The sequence below is a fragment of the Sciurus carolinensis genome, chromosome 5, assembly GCF_902686445.1.
Source record: "Sciurus carolinensis chromosome 5, mSciCar1.2, whole genome shotgun sequence".
NCBI lineage: Eukaryota > Metazoa > Chordata > Mammalia > Rodentia > Sciuridae > Sciurus > Sciurus carolinensis.
Window position 1 is genome coordinate 10,395,954 of NC_062217.1, and position 25,775 is coordinate 10,421,728.

Sequence of the window (25,775 nt, forward strand, 5' to 3'; positions counted from 1 at the left end):
AATTAAACATTGTACATTACTTTCCAAAGTTCCATCATGGTTTGCCATGAGAACCTCATTAGCGAGGAGTATCTTTATACCCAGTCTGCATCATATTTTCATTCTGATATCTTCATTTATAGCATGATTTCCCTTGCCATGCGCTTGTTGTAATAATTTTTATAGGTCTAAGGAATACTCTTCAGTTGAATGCTAGCATTAAGTATAATTAATGTCATATGTAAGATTAGTTTTTCTCACTTATCATTTGAACAGAATTATTATTATTGACCACACATGCAACATGTATATTATTTAAATATATTTGAAATCACTATACATTTTTAAAATGACATTAGCCAGATTTTCCCTAGCTAGTATCTGATTTGTGATAATGAAAATATTTTATATTTTATTGAGATAGTATTTGATTTCTAGATTATTTTTAGATAAACCCAAAAGTGACTACAATAACCCTATGGATTAGGAAGCCTACTATGAACTTTAACAAAGAGATTCAAGAAAAAAGACATGTTTGATAAACTTTTATTTTTTTAGAGCAGTTTTAGGTTCAGTACAAAATTGAAAGAAGATATAATGATTTTCCATATACCTCCTACCCCACACAGAAACATCCTCCCTACCATCAACAGTCCCTATCAAAGTGGTACATTTTAGCTATTCTGGGTTTTTTATTCTTCCAGATGAATTTCATAATTGCTTGCTCTATTTCTGTGAGGTACATCATTGGGATTTTAATTGGAATTGCATTGAATCTGTATAGCACTTTTGGTAGTATGGCCATTTTGACAATATTAATTCTTCCTATCCAAGAACATGGGAGATCTTTCCATCTTCTAAGGTTTTCTTGAATTTCTTTCTTTAGTGTTCTGTAGTTCTCATTGTAGAGGTCTTTCACCTCTTTTGTGAGATTGATTCCCAAATACTTTATTTTTTTCGAAGCTATTGTGAATGGGGTAGTTTTCCTAATTTCTCTTTCTGAAGATTCATCGCTTATATATAAAAATGCCTTAGATTTATGTGCATTGATCTTATATCCCTCTACTTTACTGAATTCACTTATGAGATCTAAAAGTTTTCTGGTGGAATTTCCTGGTTCCTCTAAGTATACCATCATATCATCAGCAAATAGGGATAGTTTGAGTTCTTCTTTTCCTATTCGTATCCCTTTAATTTCTTTGGTCTGTCTAATTGCTCTGGCTAGAGTTTCAAGGACGATATTGAATAGAAATGGTGAAAGCGGGCATCCCTGCCTTGTTCCAGTTTTTAGAGGGAATGCTTTCAGTTTTTCACCATTTAGAATGATATTAGCCATGGGTTTAGCGTAGATGGCCTTTACAATGTTAAGGAATGTTCCCACTATCCCTATTTTTTCTAGTGTTTTGAGCATGAAGGGGTGCTGTATTTTATCAAATGCTTTTTCTGCATCTATCGAAATAATCATGTGATTCTTGACTTTAAGTCTATTGATATGGTGAAGAGTGAAGCAGGGGGTATCGCAATACCAGATCTTCAACTCTACTACAAAGCAACAGTAACAAAAACGGCATGGTATTGGTACCAAAATAGAAAGGTGGATCAATGGTACAGAATAGAGGACACGGACACAAACCCAAATAAATACAATTTTCTCATACTAGACAAAGGGGCCAAAAATATGCAATGGAGAAAAGATAGCCTCTTCAACAAATGGTGCTGGGAGAATTGGAAATCCATATGCAACAGAATGAAACTAAACCCATATCTCTCACCATGCATGAAACTAAACTCAAAATGGATTAAGGATCTCGGAATCAGACCAGAGACCTTGCATCTTATAGAAGAAAAAGTAGGTCCAGAGCTTCAACATGTCGGCTTAGGACCAGACTTCCTCAACAGGACACCCATAGCACAAGAAATAAAAGCAAGAATTAATAACTGGGATAGATTCAAACTAAAAAGCTTTCTCTCAGCAAAGGAAACTATCAGCAATGAGAAGAAAGAGCCTACAGAGTGGGAGAAAATCTTTGCCAATCATACTTCAGATAGAGCGCTAATCTCCAGAATCTATAAAGAACTCAAAAAACTCTACACCAAGAATGTAAATAATCCAACTGACAAATGGGCTAAGGAAATGAATAGACACTTCACAGAAGAAGATATACAAGCAATCAACAAACATATGGAAAAATGTTCAACATCTCTAGTAATAAGAGAAATGCAAATCAAAACCACCCTAAGATTCCATCTCACCCCAATTAGAATGGCAATTATCAAGAATACAAGCAACAACAGCTGTTGGCGAGGATGTGGGGAGAAAGGTACACTCTTACATTGCTGGTGGGGCTGCAAATTAGTGCAGCCACTCTGGAAAGATTCCAGATTCCAGTGTGGAGATTCCTTAGAAAACTTGGAATGGAAACACCATTTGACCCAGCTATCCCACTCCTTGGCCTATACCCAAAGGACTTAAAATCAGCATACTACAGAGATACAGCCACATCAATGTTCATAGCTGCTCAGTTCACAATAGCCAGATTGTGGAACCAACCTAGATGTCCTTCAATTGATGAATGGATAAAGAAAATGTGGTATATATATACAATGGAATATTACTCAGCCATAAAGAACAATAAAATTATGGCATTTGCAGGCAAATGGAGGAAACTGGAGAATATCATGCTAAGTGAGATAAGCCAATCTCAAAAAAACAAAGGAAGAATGATATCGCTAATAAGTGGATGATGACACATAATGGGGGGTGGGAAGGGTTAGTGTTGGGGTTGGAGTTGGGTTTAGGGAGGGGGGCAGGAATGGAGGAAGGAAGGACTGTATAGATGGAGGGGAAGGGTGGGAGGGGAGGGGGGGAAGGGAAAAAATGGCAGAATGAATCAAACAACATTACCCTATGTAAATTTATGATTACACAAATGGTATGCCTTTACGCCATGTACAGACAGAGAAAAAACATGTATCCCATTTGTTTACAATAAAAAAAAAAAAAAAAAAAAACCAAAGTGGTACATTTTTTGTTTTTTGGCTTCAAACAATAACCATTTTATTATGTCACTCAATTTTGTGGGTTAGGGATTTTGACAAGCTGGGCTAGGTGATTCTTCTTTGTGATATCAACAGAAGGGTTTGGTTAGTAGATGAACTGTTCTAGAGGGTCCAAAGTGGTACATTTTTTATAATCAAGGGACCTGCATTGATATACCATGAACATCAGAGTCCATAATTTACATTAGCTAGCACTCATGGTGTTGTGCATTCTACGGGTTTGGACAAATACTAAATGGCATATAGTTACCATTGCAGTATAACATTCCCCAAAATCCTCCGTCCTCCACTATTCACCTCTCCCTCCTGACATACGCTGATTTTTTAACGTTCACATAGACATATACATACATAGACACACATAGAAATGTCTCCACAGATGTGCACAGATGTTTGTAGCAGCATTCATAAATTCCCAAACTTGGAACATACAAGATGTCCTTCAGTATGTGAACAAATACATAAACTGCAGTGTGATGCTATCCAGGCATTGGAATATTATTCACCACTAAAAAGAAAGGAATGGAAAGATATGGCGGAAACACAAAGGCCTATTAGTAGTGAAAGAAATCCATCTGAAAAGACCACACTCTGAATGGTTCAAGGCTGAGATGTCCGAGAAAGGCAAAGCTGTGGTGATGGGAAGATAATTTAATGAGGTTCTTGCTTTTATTATTTTATCATTAGAATATGAAGTGTCATTGAAAAATACAACATACATCTGTCCAAATTTTGGTTAGTGCAGTTTCTGCAACATTTGCAAAATTTCACTTCTGTTATAGTAAAAGTTCAATCTTTATGCTGTCATCTACACATTTCTGAGTCAGTACTTGAGTTATTGAATGTGAACCCCCATGAATAGTGTGGGGCGTCAGACATTTTATTTGCTGAATTTTAATAGATGTACCAAAGGCATGGATACCCCATGAGTTAATTTCCTTTTTTGTTTATAGCATGTGCATAAAATAAAGCTATCTAAGGTTTATTTCCAATGTACAGTGCAGTCCTGATCCCCCATGTATTTGCATATCTATAGATAAAATTGTTTTTATAAATAATGTAAGATTAGGAAGAACTGACCTGCTGTTGCCATTGAAGAGCCACATCCATTTACTCAGGACCCGACCCGGCTGATTCAGAAAGGAGTGGAGTATTCACTCTGATAAAAATACATCTTTCTCCTCATCTCAGCAAGAGGCCATTACCGAGGGGCTGGCCCATTAGCATCCGCCTTGTCTCTACTTTGGAATCACAGGTAAGAGCCATTTCCAGGAAATACTCATTACCTTTTCTCTTACACGAGTATACAGTCACAGTTTACATAATTGCCACTGAAGGACTATTTCCTGTTGTCTGCTGATATGCTCACATTACATTAACCCACATCCAACAATACTTTTAACTATTTTACCTTGTGGAGCTCAAGAATGAAGCAAGCGCCCACCCCCAAATGCAATGCTCTGCAGAGTTACCTTGTGATTCCCTTAGATGGTAATTGCATTTAATACCAGATGGCGTCATGTAATCTAACGTTTCTATAATAGTGGAAAATACCTCGAGACTCACAGGCCTCTCCTTTTCATTTACAGAATGTGCGGGCTTTTCCCACACCCTTGCTCTGGAACATTAAGAAAGAAGCCACGAAGACAAAGAAAGAAAGGGAGGACCCCCTGCTACTGTGTCTATAAACAACCAGTGGTGTTTAAAGGCTAATAAAGCTCCAAAGATCTCTCTCATAACCATCATGTTTGGGCCAATTTAAAAATATTTTAGATGGAGAAATGTCAAGGAAAACAGAGACAATTTCTTAAGACATGCTTCTCTTTTCCCAGCCTCCATAAAAGATTATATATATATGGCTGTCATATAAGGGGCAATTGAAATTCCACAGCACAAAGGCAATGTAAGAAGGAGGAGGGGAAAAAAAGAATCAATCTTTCATATGTTTTTTTCAAAGGCTTGGCAAGAAACCAGGGGTAATATTTTTGCAACTGGGAATGTGTGTTTGCTGAAGAATATTCCCACATTCGAATCATCATCAGGGGTCCTCATCTTGTTTTACTTTCAAAGGTAGAGGAGGCATAGCATTAACCCCAACTGGGAAAAGGAAAATGCCTTGCAGTAATTCTCCTCCAGGGAGCAGGAATAAAGGCATTACCCAGGCCTGCGTGAGGGAGAATTTCCTCACTCACACAAGACAAAAGACTTCATTATTTTTCACCAGACACTCCAAGCCTTGTGCCTCCCACTTCCAGAAGCCAAGCAGGTGGACCATTTTTTCTTAAGCCACTAGATGGAGTTTCTAAGACACTGACCTTCTGGCACCTGTCATTATGAAGAGATGGAGGGAGGACACTGAAGGCCTTGGAGCTCACGCTACCCTGTCCCTCCCTGAGAAGAGCAAGGTGGCCCCCAGAGGACCACAGCCTGTTGTTTCAATACCATTAGCTTTGCTTTTCCTTGGAGCAGCAAATAAATGACTATTTTCTTCCTGAATACATTCTTCTTTTATCCTTCTGCGAGACCAAGAGGCATCTAAATCCTAATGACAAGTTTAACATGGCAAAATAGAACTTAAGTGAACATTCAAGAGCTTCTTCTAGGTAGTCTTCTGGGATGTGTTTCATTTATTAGGTAAAATATGAAAAGTCTCAAATTCCTGAGTCACTCACTGGGTCGGCTTGCCAGCAGATTCCTGTAAGAAGAGATATATGGAGACCACTTTCTCAGTGATGGATTGAATCTCTGACATAGAAAATTGGAAGGAGTTCGTCTGTTAGAGTCTCTGCCCCACGTTGGCTCCACATTCTCCCAACAGCTTTGACAAACAGCACAGATGAAGATTTACACATTTTCTAGTTGCAAGAAGCAATGTCTCACTTTTTCCCATTACTGTCTTGGGCTCTGATCTCTTGTAGGCACACAGCCTGTTAATCTTGAGTGGCATAGTGTTCTAACTAGAGACAAAATTAAGATCATTCAGCTTCCCCTTTAAACAGCATATTTTAGATACATGTTGTTTTCTTTGCAATTATTTTCATGCTTCCTGAGCATGAAGTGATAAGAAATTAAAGTGTTTGATCTTCAGAGCATTTCAAGATTCATTCATTCAACAAATATTTATTGAGCACCTACTATGTACCAGAGCTAGGAAGTAATAGTGAGCAATTTTAATGATAGCATCTGCTCCTTTAAGCTCTTTTTCAGAGCATGGTATATGTGAAGAACTGAAAGACCCAGAGGATGGCGTGGAGAGGATGAGGTGCTTCTAGTAGAGGAAGAGACTAGAAAAGGAATTAGAGGATGACCAGCAGGGCTTTACAAGCCACACAGAGCTTATGTCTTCCTCTTTTTCTGCAGAGCATTAGGGAGTTGATGTGTTTGAGACAGTGGTAATAATCGCCTTATTTACCTATCGATGCATAACAAATGACTCAAAACTTAAGTGATTTAAACACCATTCAAACACATTTTCCTTCTCAGACTTTGGTCAGAAATGTGGGCAACGAGTAGCTGCTTCTCTGGCTTTGGATCTCCTACGAAGCTGCTTGCCTTTAGACTCCCTGAGTCACTCAGGTCATTATGGGTTGGATTCAGTTCTCCTTGGGCTGTTAGTTTAAGGCCTCATTTCCTCCTAAGCTCTTAGCTGGAGACTGCTAGAAAGTGGGTCTCTCATGAAGCCCCACACAACATAGCAGCTTGCTTCCTCAGAGCCAGCAAGAAGACCAGAGAAGAGAGCAGGGCTCAGTGATGCAGGCCTCCGAGATGCAGGTCTGAAAACCCAGGGCTTGGGAGGCTGAGGCAGGAGGATCTCGAGTTCAAAGCCTGCCTCAGCAACTTAGCAAGGCCCTAAGCTACTTAGTGAGACCCTGACTCAAATAAAAATCAAAAGGACTGGGGATGTGGGTCAGTGGTTAAGTGCCCCTGGATTCAATCCCCAGTACCAAAAAAAAAAAAAAGACAAGAGAGTATCAATAACAGAGACACAGATATCACAGTGTTTTGTAACCTGTCCCATCATGGTTGTTCTCTGTTTCTTAGAAACAAGTCACTAAATCCTGCACAAGGGAAGGGACTTACACAAAGACATGAAAACCAAGAGGCGTGGATCTCTGGGGGGAGTCTCAGAAACCTGCCCACCACAATAGCACTGTGGCTGTTCATCTCAGAAAACTGGGCACTTACTGAAAGTGGCTGCCTGAGGACCAGTCGTGACCAGCATTCACTCCGGCAGCCATCACCGTGGGTCAGAGAGCACAAGGACAGGCCTTCCAGTGTGCCTGTCTGTCAAACCTGCCCCTCAGCCCTCAGAGCTCTGTGGAAGGTGTTATCTTCAGCCACGACATGGGGCAAAGCAGAAAAGGAAATCGCGGCACCTGAACATTTAAATGAGCAGTCAGTGTTTCTGAAGCACTTTCAGATTCATAATAATCTTCACTTCTTCCAATTCCCTGTGAAGTTAGTAAGAAAGGAATTATGGTTCTTGACATTTTACACATGAGAATGGAGACTCAGAGAATGCACATCATTTGCCTAAGGTCCACCCCTAAGCCAGACCAGAAATGCGCGGTTCTAAACCTTCAGTCTCCCAACTCTTCTTCTCCATTAGGCTTCCAGACAAAGGCAGAACATTCCATCAGCAGCTACACTGCTGGGTGTGAAACCACAAACCTACTGTGTGCTTTGAACCCTGGGACCTACAAGTTCCCATGGGCCCACAGAGCCCCTCCCTCCCTCTCCTCTCTCCTTACATGCCCACCTTAGCCTTTTCACCTCTTCATTTTGTCCATCGACAGCTGGAGTGCCAGGAACTGAACTTCCTCAGAGTACAAAGATGAGCGATAGGTCCCTCAAGAACTCACAGTCTATTAAGGTGTTAACTGACGATGTTAAAATACTGTAAGCATTAGACAAGCATGGTTACCAACACACTGCAGGCACATGGAATATCATGCATCACTTTTTAGCACTTCCGTGCAGGTGAAGTATTCATTTCTCACTTTATGTCACCTAGCAGAACCAATTTGTATCAAACTTTATAATTATTTTGTGCATATGAAAACACCAGTAGTTCACCTTTTGGGTTACTATATATACTTGTGTATAATAAATCATATTTACTTTTAAGAATAATAAAGCAAACTTTTAGCATGCATCTGTATGAGCCTTGGTACACTATATTAGAATATATGTAACCTCTTAGGAAATCTGACCATGTCCAATTGAAGTAAACAACTTTCTAACAACAGCACTATTTTCCAAAATAACAACAAATTTTCATGACCAAGAAATGTGACAATGGCTTAGGTGTGAGGCTGCTTCGTGTGGAAGAAACATGCTAATATGGCAGTCATTCTGCTGTTTCCATGCCCAGTGTTCTAAGGGCCAAAGTGTTGAAAAGCCACCTTCTCAACCTTTGCTCCTACTCTCAGCCCAGCCCAGACTTCCTTCCCCATCTGAAAATCCTCCTCATCCATCAGGAATCTGTCTGGCCACTAGTCATCTGTATAATGGAAGTAGGTTTTCCCACATGTTTTTAGATGGATTCATGTTTCTATACAAAGGTGGTTCTCACCTGTATAATCATTGGTTCTTTTATGGAAAAATTATTAAATTTTAGTTTAATAGTTTTATTAAACTATTAAACTTCTTAGTTTTAATACTATCCTTCCATTGTACTAGGAGAAAACAGCTTTCCAGACCTTCTAATGTACTTCCTTTCATATGCATCCTTGCCTTCATTAAACTGTTTATTTAGCAATTTGCTAAAGGAGTATATAGCCTGTAGTTTTCCTCTAAGAAACCTCAGCATTTATCTGTGGAGTTTCTTGTTTTAAAAGCTACAGAATGCTCAGTGGAAAAATAAGTATCAAAGCATTTAGTCCTATACTCAACAAGAGACTGATTAACAGATATGGAGACTGTTTACCTTTGATTTTGCATAGGTGTGGAGGCAGCACACTGGGTGGGGAACAGATAGGTAATCAGAGAGAGTAAGGGGCAGCCACGAATGAAGCCTATAGTGCCACAGGTGACCTCCCAACGTGGAGACTGGAATGGGTGTGGTGGGCCTGATTTCACTGTGCTCAGATCCATGTTGTCTTCGGAGCTCCAAGCAGCAAGGAGCTGGGCAAGCAGCTCTGCTCAGAGCAAGATCCTCCTACTGAGGAGGTGGTGGTAGAGCTGATGCTTGGCTCTAAGAGAGTTCCAATGTCACATTACAGGATTTAGCTGGATGTTCACAAGAAGGCCCACAGTTAGTGGACATTTTATTCCTACATCCCTCATTAACCAGTTAGAAAATATTCTAGCAAATGGTAGTGTGAACATAAAAGAAAGTGATAGGAAAAGGAAAGGAAAGTGAGTGTATCTGCCATAACACAGTTCAGGAGATCTTAGTCTATTGAAACTCAGGCTTTCTAATTGCAGGATAGAGCCAAAAAAAATAGCCCTCCAACCCTCAATGAGAGGATCTTCCAGAGAACAGACTGTGTGATTCACATGTATGTGAAGCTCCAACCCTTTTCATACTATTTTCTGAATTCTCTAGATGTGGTTGGAAAGAAATGGGGAAAAGGGTGACTTTCTCTATGCACTTTGCCATGCCACTGGGGAAACAGATGGAAGAGGGTCAGAGGGCAGCTTCAGTCTCTATGGAGGGCCTTCTCCATTCAGCCAGAGAAACACCGTGGTGTCCATGGAGGGCCTTCCCTGTTCAGTCAGAGGAGGAGCACTGTGGTCTCCTTGGAGGGCCTTCCCTGTTCAGTCAGAGGAGGAGCACTGTGGTCTCCTTGGAGGGCCTTCCCTGTTCAGTAGAGGAGGAGCACTGTGGTCTCTATGGAGAGCCTTCCCTGTTCAGTCAGAGGAGGAGCACTGTGGTCTCCTTGGAGGGCCTTCCCTGTTCAGTCAGAGGAGGAGCACTGTGGTTTCCATGGAGAGCCTTCCCTGTTCAGTCAGAGGAGGAGCACTGTGGTCTCCTTGGAGGGCCTTCCCTGTTCAGTCAGAGGAGGAGCAGGCCCTCCCTGAAGGGTCTCAACAGGTTCTACAGAGGCCACCCAGGGACATGTTATAAGTGCTGGGAGACTTGACTAGGCCCTAAAGTCAATAGGTGCAGTGGTAGCTCTTCCCTAGCAAGAAAGCCAGGCATTCTCAGACTGGGCTGTTTTGCAAATGACCAGCAATTCTTACACCATGCTGCCCAAATCCAGCCACACTCCTCCATTACCCGTATAGCAGGGTCCTCACACCAAACAGGTGTGTTACAGTCAAGTTGGATGTGTTTTGCATTTGAGGCCTAATGGTCTCAACTGCTTTGGGGGAGAGTCTTGTGATCAAAGAATGATGGCTACCAAGACCAAGGTCAAAGATTAAGTCTTGATGGTTAACACAGATGACAGGGGATGCTGCAATAACAGCTCCTCCAAATAGTTTTCCTCAAAACAACTTCATAACCTTCAGTCCTTTGGTCATGAAATAACTAAACATACATGACATGAGATCGTGTTTTACTTTTTCACCTCAATGTACAAATGCATCTTCCTAACATGGCGTCATTCTAGTCCATAAAATAAGCACAATCTCTACCTATCAATGTTATAAGTTCTGTTTTTCAATAAAATGTTGACTTGGTCTTTATCCCAAAGTGGTCTCTGATGTGTCCTAAGCTTGGGCTTTGTTTCCACTAGTTCATTTACATTCATTGAATTCGTATGATTTTTTTCATGGATATATGCCATAAATACCTTCATCTGCATTTTTAAGTACTTAAATATATTGCTGGTACCATAAAAACTGCTGTTTTAGTTACAGTAAGCAGATACACTGCCTTTTCCCAAAAAAACTTAACTCTGAGAACACAGTAATAATTTAAAGTTGTTCTAGAAGTGCACTTTAAGAACCACCAGTATGGAAGTCCTCTGGAAGGCAAGGGAAGAAGTGACCCATGTTGAGGTGTTGAACAATGTGGCATCATAAGATCTGCGTATCGTGAAACCATTACTTTGAAGTTTGAGAGTTAACTTTGAGGTCAAGTCCTTGTTCTAAGTCTACCAATAAGGAAAAACTGAGCCCCAAAGTTATTCACTAGTTAGTGACAGTGTGTGTCTATTACACAGATCTTAACCCCCTGGGTTATTTTCTTTTCACTTGACCCTACCTCATGGGAATTCCTGCCGTTCCCCATGGGGGAGATCTTTCTGGAAAAGAAATTTTATTTTGTCACCAAAATCATTGACACCACAAGTGTTAAATCACCCAATCTCTCTTCACTAGTCAGAAAATCTGAAATTAACACCAGTCCAGTTGTGGTCGAAGGAAAATCTGTTTTCAACATCTTCATGCTTTTGAGAACACAAAGAAAATGGTAACTGGTTACCAGTAAGTCACAGGCTTTACATTAAGATTTTTCTGGGTTATAATTTCAGCTTCTTTATAATTGTGGGGGAAACAAAAACACATGGCATAAGTTTCACCATCTTTACCACTTCTGAGTGCAGAGTTCAGGAGTGTTAAGTATATTCACATTGTTGTGCATAATTCCAGGTTTGGTTACTTTTTCTCAAAATTTATTTTTGCCCCTACCTTTATGCTTGCCTGTTTTTCTAAATTTCTGTCAAATACTTTGTAACATATACTTCATCATGCCGGCCGCCTGGCTGGTCACATCCTTCCCTGAGGACTTTTATTAGAAACCTCCTTGTTTAAATTGAAAACCAACATCATGGTTGCCTGTGGGTAGACTGGCCTTGCTGCTTAGAGAATCCTGATAGAAGCTCGCCATTCTTTTTTATTGGGGGATGGAAAGAAGAGGGGCAAGAAAGTACGCTTCCTATTTATCTTCCAGATCCTCTTTATAGCTGTGACGCTTCTGCTCTCTGAGTGTTCCTGACAGGAGCCTAGAGGTCGCTTCCTTTTATATGTAGTTTGCTGCATTTTGCATTTTCATTGGTGTTTCCTTAAAATTAACAAGAACCACGAGCAGTTATGTATTATTCATTTCAAGTGTACAAATCATGAATTTATCTCAGGCTCCTTTTTCTTCCTAGAGCTTGCACTCGACAGCGCATGCTGAGTGGATCATTCGAGGGGCAACCGGCAAAGGAAAGGTCGATTCTCAGCGTGCAGCATCACATCCGCCAAGAGCGCAGGTAAATGCTCCGGGAAGATGAACTTCAGAGACCCGAAGGAAAGGGACTTTACAGGAGTGAGCAGTGTGTACCCATCGCCTCCACCCTGAGTAGCAGGCGGGGACGGGCAAGGAACTGAATTCAATCTGCCGGTGGTCACAATAATGAAACTCACAGTCCCATTCAAGATTCAAACAAACAAACCATCCTTACTCAAAAACCTTTTCCTGGGTGAGAGCCAAATTCTCACTTTTAAGATCAGAAGGAGAAATTCTGAAATCTTGTTAGATGGGATCACAGGCATTTGGATAGACTGTAAGCTTTTGCTGTAAATAGAAGTGAGGCATTACTGATGGTGTGTCAGAAGAATAGTTGGTGTTGTTGTTTAATCCTGGTCTTTGCTTAAAACTCCAAATTTGATCTTGAGATCCATTGATCAGTTGATTGTGGTTGTTTTAGGTCACTAAGACATGGATCGAACAGCCAGAGGATCAGCAGGGGGAAATCCCTTGAAACCCTGACTCAAGATGTAAGTTCTAAGCAATGCTGTGGATTTGGGAAACATGGGTATGTCAGTGTATTTAAATGACTGTTTAGCCAATTTCAGTACCTGGATCTGTCTGCCATCTTGCCATGTCTCCCTAAGACTTCATACAAGAGAAATTCAGGAAACTCAGAAACCAAATTATATCACCAGGCACTGAAAAGTGACAGCTAGCTGTAGGAAAATCTAGATAAGTCACACAGGGCCCATGTCTTGGCTAACACAGACAAAAGTGATAAATCAGTTATCTTTGACAAAAATTAAAAACATTGAAAGCATTTTGTATAAATAATTTGCATTATTATCTCAGAATATTTGCCAAGTTCCAAATATTCTAGAATCTAGATCCAGTATTTATAATTTCAGGAGTTTACCTATGAGAAGATCATTTTTTTCCTATGATATTTTCTGTCAAAGAGTATGTAGAATTTCCAGAGAATTTATTTACTTTTAGACTCTAGGTCTCTGGTGTGTGTATTTACTATCACTGACTGAGTGTTTTTCATGCGGGATCTGGCTCCAAGTGATGAGAAGTAGGGGAAAGGAAGGAGGACCCAGGACCTTCCTGAAGGTCACATGCTACTCAAGGTCACAGATGATAAGCAAGTGAACAGATCATGGAATTTCTGAGAGTGATTTTATTTTCCTCCCTCTCCCTAGTGCAGCGATAGGTTTGCTTTCTTCTGCAAAGCAAAGTAATATCAAGAAATCAAAAGGGATATTTGAGCTCAGGGGACTTTAGATAAGAGGACTGGCACAGACTCCTTTGCACCACCCCAGAGGCCAAGGACCAGGCCACCCAGCTGCTGCCCTGTGCCAAGATGACCATAAAAGATGCAGTGAAGTCCTGACTCTGAGCTCAAACCTGGGTAACTGGGTTGAGAAGGCAGAGTCCTGACCTTTCGTAGCCAAGGGTGGACTGGAGAAAGGAGATCTTGCCACAGAGAGCCAGCCAAGCATGGGGTTTTGGCTTTTGCTTTGTCTTTTTCTCCATTGACCTCCTGTTTCTTAAGAGGTTCTGTGGTGTTGAATGTGCTGCATCTGCTTTCACTCCTAGAAGATGCTACTTTAGCATCTTGGACTGTCCTAATTAAACATTACCGGTAAAAGAGAGAACTAAAAGTCGGTGATGAGAACTCCATCTTCATCCAGTTGGTAGGACTGGGATTGGCGCGTAGGGCTGTGTTTCTGCGTATCCAGGACTCTCTCAGATGGACAACCATGTTGACGTGGAGAGTGGTCAGATCCACCCCATGGCCTGTACCCTTAGCATTTTAGAGTCAGGTCTATTGCCTGTAGAAAGTTGCCTGAGGAAAATCAGAGGCAACACTCTTCAGAGTGTTTACCTTTGACCTGACTCAGTGGAAATGTACAACAGTCTACCGAAGCATCGATTAGAACATGTCTTTAAAATATGCGTTGAAATACACAAAACAAAGGTCCTGCTTGAAAAGTCCTATTTTCAGAGGCTGACTTCTTCCTCAAAGACTCGCTTTTTCTGTAGAGACATATAACAAAATGCATCCCCCATCTTCTCCATAGCAAAATGTCATAGGGTTCAGATTATTGCATAAGACAGCCTTATGGTGTCTTTTCCCCAAGTGGCAGACATTCAAATTAGAAAGTTTAACCTTTTCCACTTATTTGAAGCAATAGTAGATAGAGATAATTAAATCTAAGGAGTGCTTTCGATGGGGTCTATGGAGTGGCTCCCACCTCCTGCCAAGTCCATCTGGGGACCACCAGACCCTGCATCCCCTGCTCTCACACCCCTGGGGACGGTCTCTTGCTACCAGTCCTTTGCTCTCTGGGCTCTTCCCTGACTGCCCTGCTGGCTCCTGTGTGCACACACACCAGGCCCACCTCCCCGTAGAAGAGCACGTTTCTGCAGCTGTCCAAAAGCCTGCGCCCTCACCTCCCTCTAGTCTTTTCCTCAAATAGCACTTTTATATTAACTCTGCTGTCACCTCTTTTAAGTTACAGCTTCTGACCCTCTCTGCCTTTCACTCACTATGTGTTTTATTAGAGCACTAAGCATCCTCTAACATACTTATTTTGATTTTTTTTTTATCTGTCTCCCCTGACTAGATAACCAACCCCACCAAGAACAGGGATTTGTGTGTGTGTGTGTGTGTGTGTGTGTGTATGTGTGTGTGTGCGCGTGTGTGTGTGTTTTCCTCTTGACAGATCCTCAGCACTAGAGCAGCACTTGGTGCATGATGGAACTTGTGATAAATGTGCTGAGTGCTTTATTTTTTAGGGGAAAAATAACTTCACTAAAATGATTGTAGCCATTCAACTATATATATGTATGTAAACATTATATTATATATTTATTTTACACATTAGTTACATATATGCTATATATTATAGTTTTATACAAATATATTAAAGTGTATTATAGTTTGTATACAAACTGATTTCAATGTTTAAAAATAATAATAATTTTTGACCTTCAAGAAAAATCTTTCATAGTTATATGCCAGCTCTGGATTTATTTCTAGCACTCCAATACAGTGAGATACAGAAATGCACAAAGAGAAGACAGTGAAATAAAGATGATTCAGGAAAAAAAGGAGCAAGCCGAGATGAAAAGGTACAGGTGTTGTCCTGATCTGTGCCCTCATTTTGCATGGAAACCTGTCTTCACCTTCCTCTCCCCTCGCTGTCCCCTCCAGGAAAGTGCAGGAAGAGGAGCTGAGAGAGAACCACCCGTACTTCGACAAGCCGCTGTTCATCGTGGGGCGTGAGCACAGGTTCAGGAACCTGTGCCGCGTGGTGGTCCGCGCCCGCTTCAATGCGTGAGTACACTGGTTCCAGCCAGGTGTGTGGCCTGGGTCATGTGAACAGCAGGGGGGCTGTCACAGGAAGGAGAAGAGACGTGTCAGCCTAATGGGGTCACAAAATAAACTGTGGGATAATTAATCACACTGCTCCTCCTCGCCCAGCGTCTGACCCGGTGGAAAACAAAGGTTGTGAGTAGTTAGCATTTGTAGGAAGCTCACGTTGATGAAGCTCTTGACAGCCATTTTTACTTGTGCATTTTCACCGTTGTCTAATACGTTTGCATCGATGTTTTTAACTCCATGTTTTATTTTGAAAATACTGAAACAAAGGAAGATTCACTGATGTGGTGAAGGTCATCTTACCCACATCTTTTATTAGACTTGTAGTTACTTTGTGATCAAAATATACCAACTAGTTTATTCTACAATGATGTAGAATAGAAAGTTAACTAGTACTTCATTACCAATTGTTATGAGAAGAGAACGCACCAGCCATTGCCTCCACCCCACCAACTGGGAGAAAAGGGCAGGCGGCTCTCAGTAGGGTCAACACAGAGACCCTGTATTTGTGGAGCCCTAAACCAAGTTGCTCAGGCAACCAATGGATAAAATGAACTTTTGTAAGTAAACATCCTGGAGACAGCAAGAACTCTGCAGGAAGTATAAAACTTTCCATTTTTCCCTAACGTGGTTGGGCCTTCCCCATGCCATCATTTAAGGAAACTGATCACCTTTGTTGAAAACTAGTAGCATAGGTTACTCATTCTCTGTTATAGGCTGAATTGTTACTCCCCAAAATCCACATGTTGGAGTCCTAACCTCCAGTACCTCAGAACATTTTTATTTGGAGATAGAAAATTTAAAGAAGTAATTAAGTTAAATTGAGGTCATCAGGGTGGGTCCCAATCCAATATGACCAGTTTCCTTACACTAAGAGGAAGTTTGGTCATGGGTGCAGATGGAGGAAGACCATGCGAAGCTGTGAAGGAGAAGATGGCTACTGCAAGTCCAGGGTATAGTCCCAGAATAGATCCTGCCCTCGTAGCTCTCAGGAGAAACTAGCCCCTGACACCTTACTCTTGGACTTCCAGCTTCCAGAACTATGAGAAAATAAATTTCTTAATTTATTAAGAATTGCTTAAGGCACCCGATCTTGGTGCTTTGTTACAGCACTAGGAAACCAACATGCTCCACCCCAGCAGGTCAGGCCTGGAGCCTCAGGGACCTCAGGGACCTCAGGGACCTCCTCAACACCAGAAGTGAAGGGTTTTGCTCAGGGACATCAACTGACTGCCACTGTATGGTTCTTTCTGCTGTTCTAGAAAGACCTTCATGATTTAAAGCACCTACATAATAATCATTAAAACTCCCCTGACTTTCCACAAAGTAAGGAAGAAGATGGCAGTGTAGGCGTTGCTTTGATCAGAGCCTGGGTGGGTTTTTCATCTTGAATTATCCTGTTGGCAGCAAACACGTTAACTTCTAATTGCTGATTCTCCACCTCATTGAGTGCGATGCAGTTTCTCCTTTGTCAGTAGCGCAGCTGAACAGACTGACGAAAACTTAGTTGTAATTGGGAACACGCACTAAAGACCATCAGGCTTCCTAAAAGTAAAAGTTATAAATCTCCCTCCCAGGAAATTTTATATAAATTATTCCACAAGATCACAGTTAAATGCAGGGTGAAGAACTCTTGCTTAATTTATAGGGTATCTAACTAAATAATTATGAAGGACATCCTTAAACAACTAAGGCAAAGATTTTAAATGAGCATTTGAAGATGAAAGTCAAAATTTAATTTTATAATATCCATGTCAGAAATTTTTTAATCAAATCTCCAATCCTAAGTATTTTGAGAAATATACAATTTTACTTTTATTAGCTTCAATAGCAAATTATTTGATGTTTTCTATTTAAAGTTCTGTGCCTTCAAAAGTCACATGCAGTTAATATATTTTATAAAGGGCATTTTAGGAGATTTTAAGTAGAGGAGATGTTTGTAAATACTGTGCTGCCAAGTTGTAACATGCTTGCTTGCTGTGTGTAGCAGAATGTCATATGCTTGTTCTCTCTTACAGATCCAAAACCGACCCTGTCACAGGAGCTGTGAAAAATACAAAGTACCATCAACTTTAGTAAGTTTTACAAGTTCCATTTTTCATGTACATTTGAAGTTTTCATGTGTTAGTTTATCCCACATTAAAGAATTCTCTTTTATTTTCTTGCTATGATGACGTTGATAAGTGGGGACTTATTTTTTCAAATGCCCGTCATATCTATAGTCACAGAAGCCATCATCTCTGAGTCTTAGCAGCCTCTTCTGGAGCATTCGTGTTGTTTCTCAATTCTGTTTGGCCTTTGGCAGTGATTTGCTGGGACTGGTCACTTACCTGGACTGGGTAATGATCATCGTAACCATCTGCTCTTGCATTTCCATGATGTTTGAGTCCCCGTTTCGAAGAGTCATGCACGCACCTACTTTGCAGGTATTGCTACTAAATCTCAGCTCCCAGCTAGGTGGTAAAGCACTGACCTACAATTTTTCTGCTTGTTGTGACCAAACTGCGTCTTGGCCATTTCAGATTGCCGAGTATGTGTTTGTGATATTCATGAGCATTGAGCTTAATCTGAAGATTATGGCAGATGGCTTGTTTTTCACTCCAACTGCTGTCATCAGGGACTTTGGTGGTGTAATGGACATATTTATTTATCTCGTAAGTCTTTGCTTATTTCCTAAACGTAAAATATAATGGTTTTGTAAAGATCTCCTGCATTTCTTGGCACAAGGGTGAGATGTGTGAGGTCTAGTTACCATAGCTGAATTCTTAAATGGATTATAAAGCAGTCCATTACCATGCAAATGAGGGGCATGCATTTAAAATCTAAATTAAAAAGTATTAAAATACTCATGGATAGTTGCATTGTTCAAATATATCAACCACAATTATATGTATGAATGTGGCATATATTAATAAGGCCTAAAATAGCAAATCGAGTTTACATCTCACAATTCATGTGGCTCCCAAAATACACAACACGTTTGCATCCTATAAATCATGTTGTTGATTAATGACTCCCTCATTGTTAAAAGTGAACCGAAGTCATTCAGGTTGAGACTCTCTCCAGATTCCAGTGCACAGAATACCTGGACGTGACAGGTGCCCACTTAATGGTCAGTTAAATAAACTGAGGAATCACAAGTGAACTCAAAGAAAGCCATGAAATCAATGTCTTTGCAGGAACAAGAACTGTGACCAGTAAAGGTAGAATGTTGCCATCATTAATAAAATAGTAGTAACCTTGATTAAAAAAAAGAATTCCAATCATGTTAGGTCAGCCAAGCCCCCGTGCAGTAAGTTAGGAGGAGCAGGATGCACTGAGGTACACACACAGAGGCACCCCCATTCATTTCTGCATATATGTGACGGCTCCTCAGAGGTCTCTAACAGGCCCAGACTGGGTTTGCTGTTTCAAGTCAACCGTCTGCACACACACCTGTGAGTGCTTGTCGCACATCACACATGGAATCCCTGCTAAATGAAAAGTCGTGGCCAGATGGCTCTCAGAAAATGTGGATAGTAGAGGAGCAATTCCCAAAGTCCCAGAGGTTGTTCTTTCCCTGTAGGTGAGCTTGATATTTCTTTGTTGGATGCCTCAAAATGTGCCCGCTGAGTCAGGAGCTCAGCTGCTAATGGTTCTTCGGTGCCTGAGGCCTCTGCGGATATTCAAACTGGTGCCCCAGATGAGGAAAGTTGTTCGAGAGCTTTTCAGCGGCTTCAAGGAAATCTTCTTGGTACGTTAGAGCGGCCCTTTGCTTCCAGCTTGCCAGTCTAACTCTGCCATGTTGCTGATGGGGGGGATAAAGTGAGTCTTGCCAATCAAAGTCAAGTCTGTGGGTCTATTCATTGCCAGAGGGTTGTAAAGGCAACAGCAAAACAATGCACAACCAGAAACTCCACCATGCATGCTTCTGTTTTGTCAGTTTAGTTAATCCAATGAATATTTTCAGTAAACCAAAGGGAAGCACTCTGGAAAGTATAATGAATGACCAATCCAAAATGGTAGCATCCACTCACCCCTCAATGCTTAACTTGACCATAATTTCAACTCTGGGTTTTAGTTTCCCCTTCTAGAAATTAAGGATAAGAAGATTCAATCCCTTCTACTTCACAAAGAGGTCTAGGAATTAATACATGTGGTCTCATAATCTTATTCTGTGTGTCCCCTTAAAGCACATGGTGTAGAATTTGTCTCTAGATCTTGGGAGTGTTAGCATAAAACAACTTCAAAAAATCTAACACCTAGGTATTCCATGCTTTAAGCAACCTCTGGATTCGGTGAAGAATACTTACCAATGTGATTGTAGGCAGAACATTCTTTTTAGTTGGACCCCTAAAGGGTCTTCTTAGAACAGAGCTGGAGATAAAATGAGAAGGAAGAGACCCATTGCTCACAATCTGTTGCAGAGGATCTTTGCCTTCCAAAAGAGCAATCGAGGGTTCTTTTTTTAAAATTTTTTAAATTTGTCCTAATCAGTTGTACATGACAGTTTTTATCATGGATAGTTCTACTTGTGCATGAAAAGCATGAATCAGTTCACATAAGCTTGTTTGTATCTTACTTTCTAGAAACATACCTATGGTGGGAGATCATCTGGCATTGTAGTTGATTTGAAGGTATTCTAAAGATAGATTATGATGTTACTAGGCTATATATATATATATATGCATGTATATATGATTATGTATGTACATATATATATATATTACATATATATGTGGGTGTGCGTATATATATATATATATATATATATATATACACACACCTTAAAGTCCTTATTTTCTTTGCATAAAGCCATAAAGCTGTGGCTTTTCACACAGCTGGACATGAAGGAAAACAGATCTCACCTGATGGTTTATGTATACAAATCTTTTGACCTCTGATGGAGTTCAGAAGGGAATCTAGTTTGCGCCTTTCTGCTGAGGAGGCTTCTGGGCAGCTGTAGACTACCTAGGGAGGGTGTCAGCAATACAGGTCCATCGTTGGTCCCGTTTTGCCCTTTGCCACTTGTCTCTGCTGAGACCCGAGTATTCAGCCAGCAGAGGGAGCACGAGTCGATGAAGAAATCTGCTTCCCAGGACTGAATTATCCTGCATCCTCTGTGCACAGCACTTTGCGCTAATACTCCCTCATGCCCACAGGAAGGGGAAGCCACTGTCTCTCCAATTTATGCTCTGCCAAGAAAGATATGAACCCATTTCCAGAAAATTGGGCACAATGGAGTTATTTAGACATTTTTTTCTTTGTTTATATCAAAGAAAATATATCAAAGTGATGATTTTAAAATGAGAAAAGCACAAATCATATCAAAAACCTCTTGCCCTATTTTCTTACATGAAAGTCATATTTTTTATTTTTTAATTTCAGATCCTATTACTACATAATTTTTTCCTGTCGACATTTCAGTAAGGATAATTGAATGACCTGTGGTGGAGAAATGGAAAGATGTCATCAAAACCCATGAATTTTACACAATGTGATCTAGAAAGTCCTGTTTATATTACTGTTTAAACCAAACTTAATGTCTAATTTTTACCATGAGGTTTGATGTTTTGTCAATTTCTTTCAGGTCTCCATACTCTTGCTGACATTAATGCTTGTTTTTGCAAGCTTTGGAGTTCAGCTTTTTGCTGGAAAACTAGCCAAGTGCAATGACCCCAACATTATCAGAAGGGTAAGATGCTCCTTTTGGAACTTTGAAATAAAAGTGATGATAGTTTGTCCTGCCTTGGAAAGCATATGGAATCAGTGAATCTAAGGCCACTTAGACATGCCCCTGATGAAACGAAGAATTCTCTTTTCTCTCCTTGAACCTGCAGTATGTCTCTGCTGGCTAGTAAAGGTTTAAATGATTAAAAGCACATCTCTGAAAATTCCACTCTCCCTTCTATTCCTGCACCAACCCGCTGCTGATGTCTTGAGCATAGTCACTCACGATTCCTGATGTTTATACCTTAGGGCCTCAGGAACTTTCCTTTTAGATCTTACCTACCTTGATCCTGCTATTACCTAAGACCCATATCAGCAAACAGCCCCCCTGCAAAAATACGAGAGGCAAATTTCCTCTCACACCCTTTCCCCACCCGCCACTGTCAGCATTAGGAAGCTGCTTCACTCATCTCGTAGCTACTCAGAAGCTCCCACTTCATGACAGGCAGCAAGGTCCCCACCAAGGACCCAAACATGAATTCCTTCCCTCCAGCATCTCCTTCTCTTTGTTCAGGGTAAGAGGAAGCTGGCTGCAGGAACAGCCCCGTGTTTCAGTACCTCCACGTAACAACATGCAGGTCCCACATCTTGGGTATGTTGGTCAACTCACCTCCAAATGACCACTCAGGGACTCCAGTTCCTTCTGTCTGGTGTATCGTCCCTTTGCTTTGTCCCCAGGGTTTGCTGTGTCCCAGGGAGACACGGTAGAAACAGTTCTACCACAAATTGTTGTAGGCTAAGCCTACCAGTGACTCATATCGCTTCAACTCACTTTCCCCAGGAAAGAACATGGTCCGCCATATTGGAAAGGAGGCTGGGAAATGTGGGAAAAAAAGAACAAAGATTGGTTAATAATTAGCTAATTTCTGCTGTACCATCTAGATTACAAATAGATAATAAAGTAAATATATTAATGAAGTAAATCAAGTGCTGCTGATGAATTCACTAACAAAATTATTTCATCTTCTATCTAAATACAGTAATACTTTAATTCCATTAAAATGTGTATCTTTAGAAAGCCTGAAAGAACTGAACTACACCATTATGTACTTCTAACAAAGGCTAGGTTATATATTATATAAACCATAAAATATTAGTCCTCTAAAACAGAGAACTAATAACATCTCTGTTCACAGATAACATCTTTGTTCACTCAACTACATTATAAATTATATTAATAGGAAGACTTTAGGAAGTGAGACACTGGGAAAAATGTTCCAGAAACTTCCATACACTGAGAAGAAATCAAGGAACATAGTACGAAGGTCATGATGTGCCAAATTAACAAATAAAGGAAGTAATAAAGAGTTGATGCCTTAGTCCATGAACTCGTGTAAGGAAGAAGCTATTTTAGACTCACACTGAATAGAAGCCAGAAGGATAATAACAGCATTTCAGGATGAAGCCAACTAGGAATCCTAGATGACTCAGTTGTTAATGATGGTCTCAGAGCATGGTGACTTTACATCATGTGCTTATTCCCAGCCCAAGCTGGAGATTGAGGACTCATATGAGGGGTAAAGAGCACCCAGAAGATGGGCAAACACAGCAATAAGATCTGGAGACAGCCCAGAAAGAAAGCCTAAGGAGACAGCCACCACACAGGGTGGCAGCACCCCGCTGGATCATTGAACCTGGCACAGTGAGAGGAACTCAGGGTCTTTATGTCTCTTCTAATCCCAGTACATGAGACCAAAAATGCAGATGAAGGAGACAACGATTCTATCTCAGAGTCTCAGCCCATCTCTGTAAAAGAAAAGATGAATTCATTGGTGAATGGAAACTAGATTCACCAACATTTGGCACACAGCTCATGTTCGAAGGCACAGAAGCCTGACTTGTTAGAACCATGTTTTCCAATCAGGAGAACACATTATTTTCTCATATCTGCTTGAAGACTTCCATCTTGTTTTCTAAAAACTGGACAAAGATATCTCGAGATCAACATAGAGATGTGGAACCCAGAGCTTAGGCCCCCAACCACTGTAAACAAACTCGGAAGCCACCTTTTTACAAATAGTTACTAAATGTCAGTCATGTCCAAAAGGTAGGTGAAATGAAGTAAGAGCTGGAAAGATGAGGAGGTCGCTGCCCCTGTTGTGCAGCACTTTCTGTCCAATCAGAACATGTGCTTCATGTTCAAGCAACTGTAATGCAGAGTCAGCAGTCAAAAGAGCACATGAGAAGCCAAAACCACATCCCACCTGGTTCAGTATGGGAGGTGGTGCCTCCCCTGGGATGCATGCTAGGAAGAAAGGAGGATTCGAGATGACCAGGGTAGGATCGCGCCCCCCACCAAGTAGAGCAAGCAGGATGAAGACACCAAGCATGCAAAGAAGTCTTGGTGCAGAGGCAGAGACAAAAGGTGGGAAGATCCTGGGTCTTGGAATCAGGCTTCCAGATCGAAATCCTACTTTAGCAGATGGGATGGCTCAGTTTGGTTACTTGGTCCCTCTGAATCTACTTCCTCTTCTGTAACATGTCTCACACAGCAAATTATGAAGACCAGATTAACTTGCTTATGGAAAGAGCCTAACCCAGCTTCCAGTAGTCAGTGTTAAGCTTCACTTCCCTCCCATGTTGAAAAGAACTGAAAAACATACCCAGAAATATAAGATAGGAAGAGACCCTCAAGATCCTGGATACCACACTGGGGGACCAGTAGGTAGATTTCTTCAATGAGGAATGTGAAGCCATTAAAGATTTGTAGGAAAAAGAATCAGACACTTCTTAATCCTCGTGAAGTTCAAAGCTTTGTCCCTAGTACTATTTTTGTTACCCGTGTTCTGCTGAGGAGAACAGGTGTAGACTGATTAATGACTTATAGATGCTCACCTACCTATTCGGTGAGGATGCTGGGATTCACATCCAGGCAGCCTGGCCCCAGGCACTGTGCTGTAGCCAGGATACCAGGCAACCTCATGCCATCAAAGGTGGGCTCAGAAAGGCAAACAGGAAGGGTCAAGAGGCCCAAGTATATCATGGGGCCTCTGTATGATACCCTGCAATAAAGCCCTTCCAAATAATGTTGTGAATGAATAGAGAGGGTTATGAAAAGATACTTGCAATATATTTTAACTGAAAAAAAGAATCATAAGATAAAAATTGTATGATCTCATATGTGCATAGGAAAAATGACTGGAAGGGTATACACCAAAAAGTTAATTGTGTTTGTCTCTGGTAATTATGGGTTAGGTTTCCTTTCTAGCACACTCATCCTTTACAAGTAAAAGAGACATTATTTGTCATAAGTGTTTTATTGTTTTTAAAATGGTACTGGCAATCCTGAAAGAGGTAATGTTGTCATTAACTAAACTAGTTGAAATAGGAGTAGAGACCTGGACCACGAGGCACGGGAAGAAGCAAGGCAGCTCCGAGGTCTTGTTTCTGATAGTCGATGGCACGTGGGTCCGCAGACAGAAATGGGAAGCCCACAGGGAACACGTGGTAGGATCAAAGGTGGCTTTAAATAAGTTAAAATTCTGTTGCAATATCCAAGTGATGCTCAGAATATGATAATTATTGCCAAAGAGAGGAGTATAACCAACCAAAGGGCAAATAGAAAATGACTCAAGACTTCTGACTGATGTTTTATGTTTAAATTTTTTTTTACAAAGACTTTATTGAGAAATAATTCACATATGACACAATCGATCCCCTTCAAGTGTACAGTTCAATGTTTTTTAGCACATTCAGAACTCTATAACCATCACAGTGGCCACTTTGGGAACATTTGCATCTCTGAAAAATAATAATAAACCTGGTATCAGTTAACTGTCACTCCCGATCCCCTTAGTCCTCCCTATACTTCTAGCCCTAAATAACCACTGATCTATTTTTTATCTCTGTAGAGTTCCCTGTTCTGGACTTTAATTCAAGTGAAATCATACCATATGTGCTCTTTTGTGACTAGCTTTTTGATTTAGCATACTATTTCCAAGGGTCATCCATGTGTGTAGCATGTACCTGTACTTTATCCCTTTCTGCTGCTAAATAATATTCCACTGTATGAATATGCCATTTTGTTTATTTTTCCAGTGATGGACACTTGAGTTGGTTCCACCTTTTAGCTATTATGAAAATTGCCAATGTAAACATTCAGGTACAAGTTTCTGTGTAGAAATACATTTTTCATTTCTCTTGGGTACATAAATACCTAGAGTAGAATTATTAGGTTATATGATACAATAGTCTTATTTCCATTACTGTAACAAAATACCTGAGGCTGGGTATTTTATAATGAAAAGAGGTGGTTAGCTTATAGTTTGGGTGACTGAAAGTCCAAGATTGGATGACCCCATCTGTTTAACCTCCAATAAGTATGGGAGTATGGGCAAGAGGAGAGATTATAAGATGAGACAGGAACCCAAAGACCAGGGAAGGGACAGTTTTGCTCTTCTAATAAACACTTTCTCACAGAACTGACTCTTAAGAGACTCACTTCTCTTAGGACCCTTCCAAGAACAGCACTCCCACTCAGCTCACTTCCAGGTTCCCCCACCTCCCACATCC

At 40.7% G+C, this 25,775-nt stretch overlaps 1 protein-coding gene across 5 annotated transcripts in view; it reads left to right on the top strand.

Moving 5' to 3' along the window:
• The window catches only part of Nalcn (sodium leak channel, non-selective), a 313,879-nt gene that overhangs the window by 254,426 nt on the left and 33,678 nt on the right, over positions 1-25,775 (top strand). For all 5 annotated transcript variants that reach the window (XM_047553611.1, XM_047553608.1, XM_047553613.1 and 2 more), the window contains 9 exons: positions 12,084-12,185; positions 12,624-12,693; positions 15,213-15,304; positions 15,387-15,509; positions 17,573-17,629; positions 17,860-17,980; positions 18,077-18,208; positions 19,120-19,287; positions 21,124-21,228. In XM_047553611.1, coding sequence (XP_047409567.1) covers positions 12,084-12,185; positions 12,624-12,693; positions 15,213-15,304; positions 15,387-15,509; positions 17,573-17,629; positions 17,860-17,980; positions 18,077-18,208; positions 19,120-19,287; positions 21,124-21,228 — 970 coding nt within the window. The remainder of the gene's footprint in view (positions 1-12,083; positions 12,186-12,623; positions 12,694-15,212; positions 15,305-15,386; positions 15,510-17,572; positions 17,630-17,859; positions 17,981-18,076; positions 18,209-19,119; positions 19,288-21,123; positions 21,229-25,775) is intronic.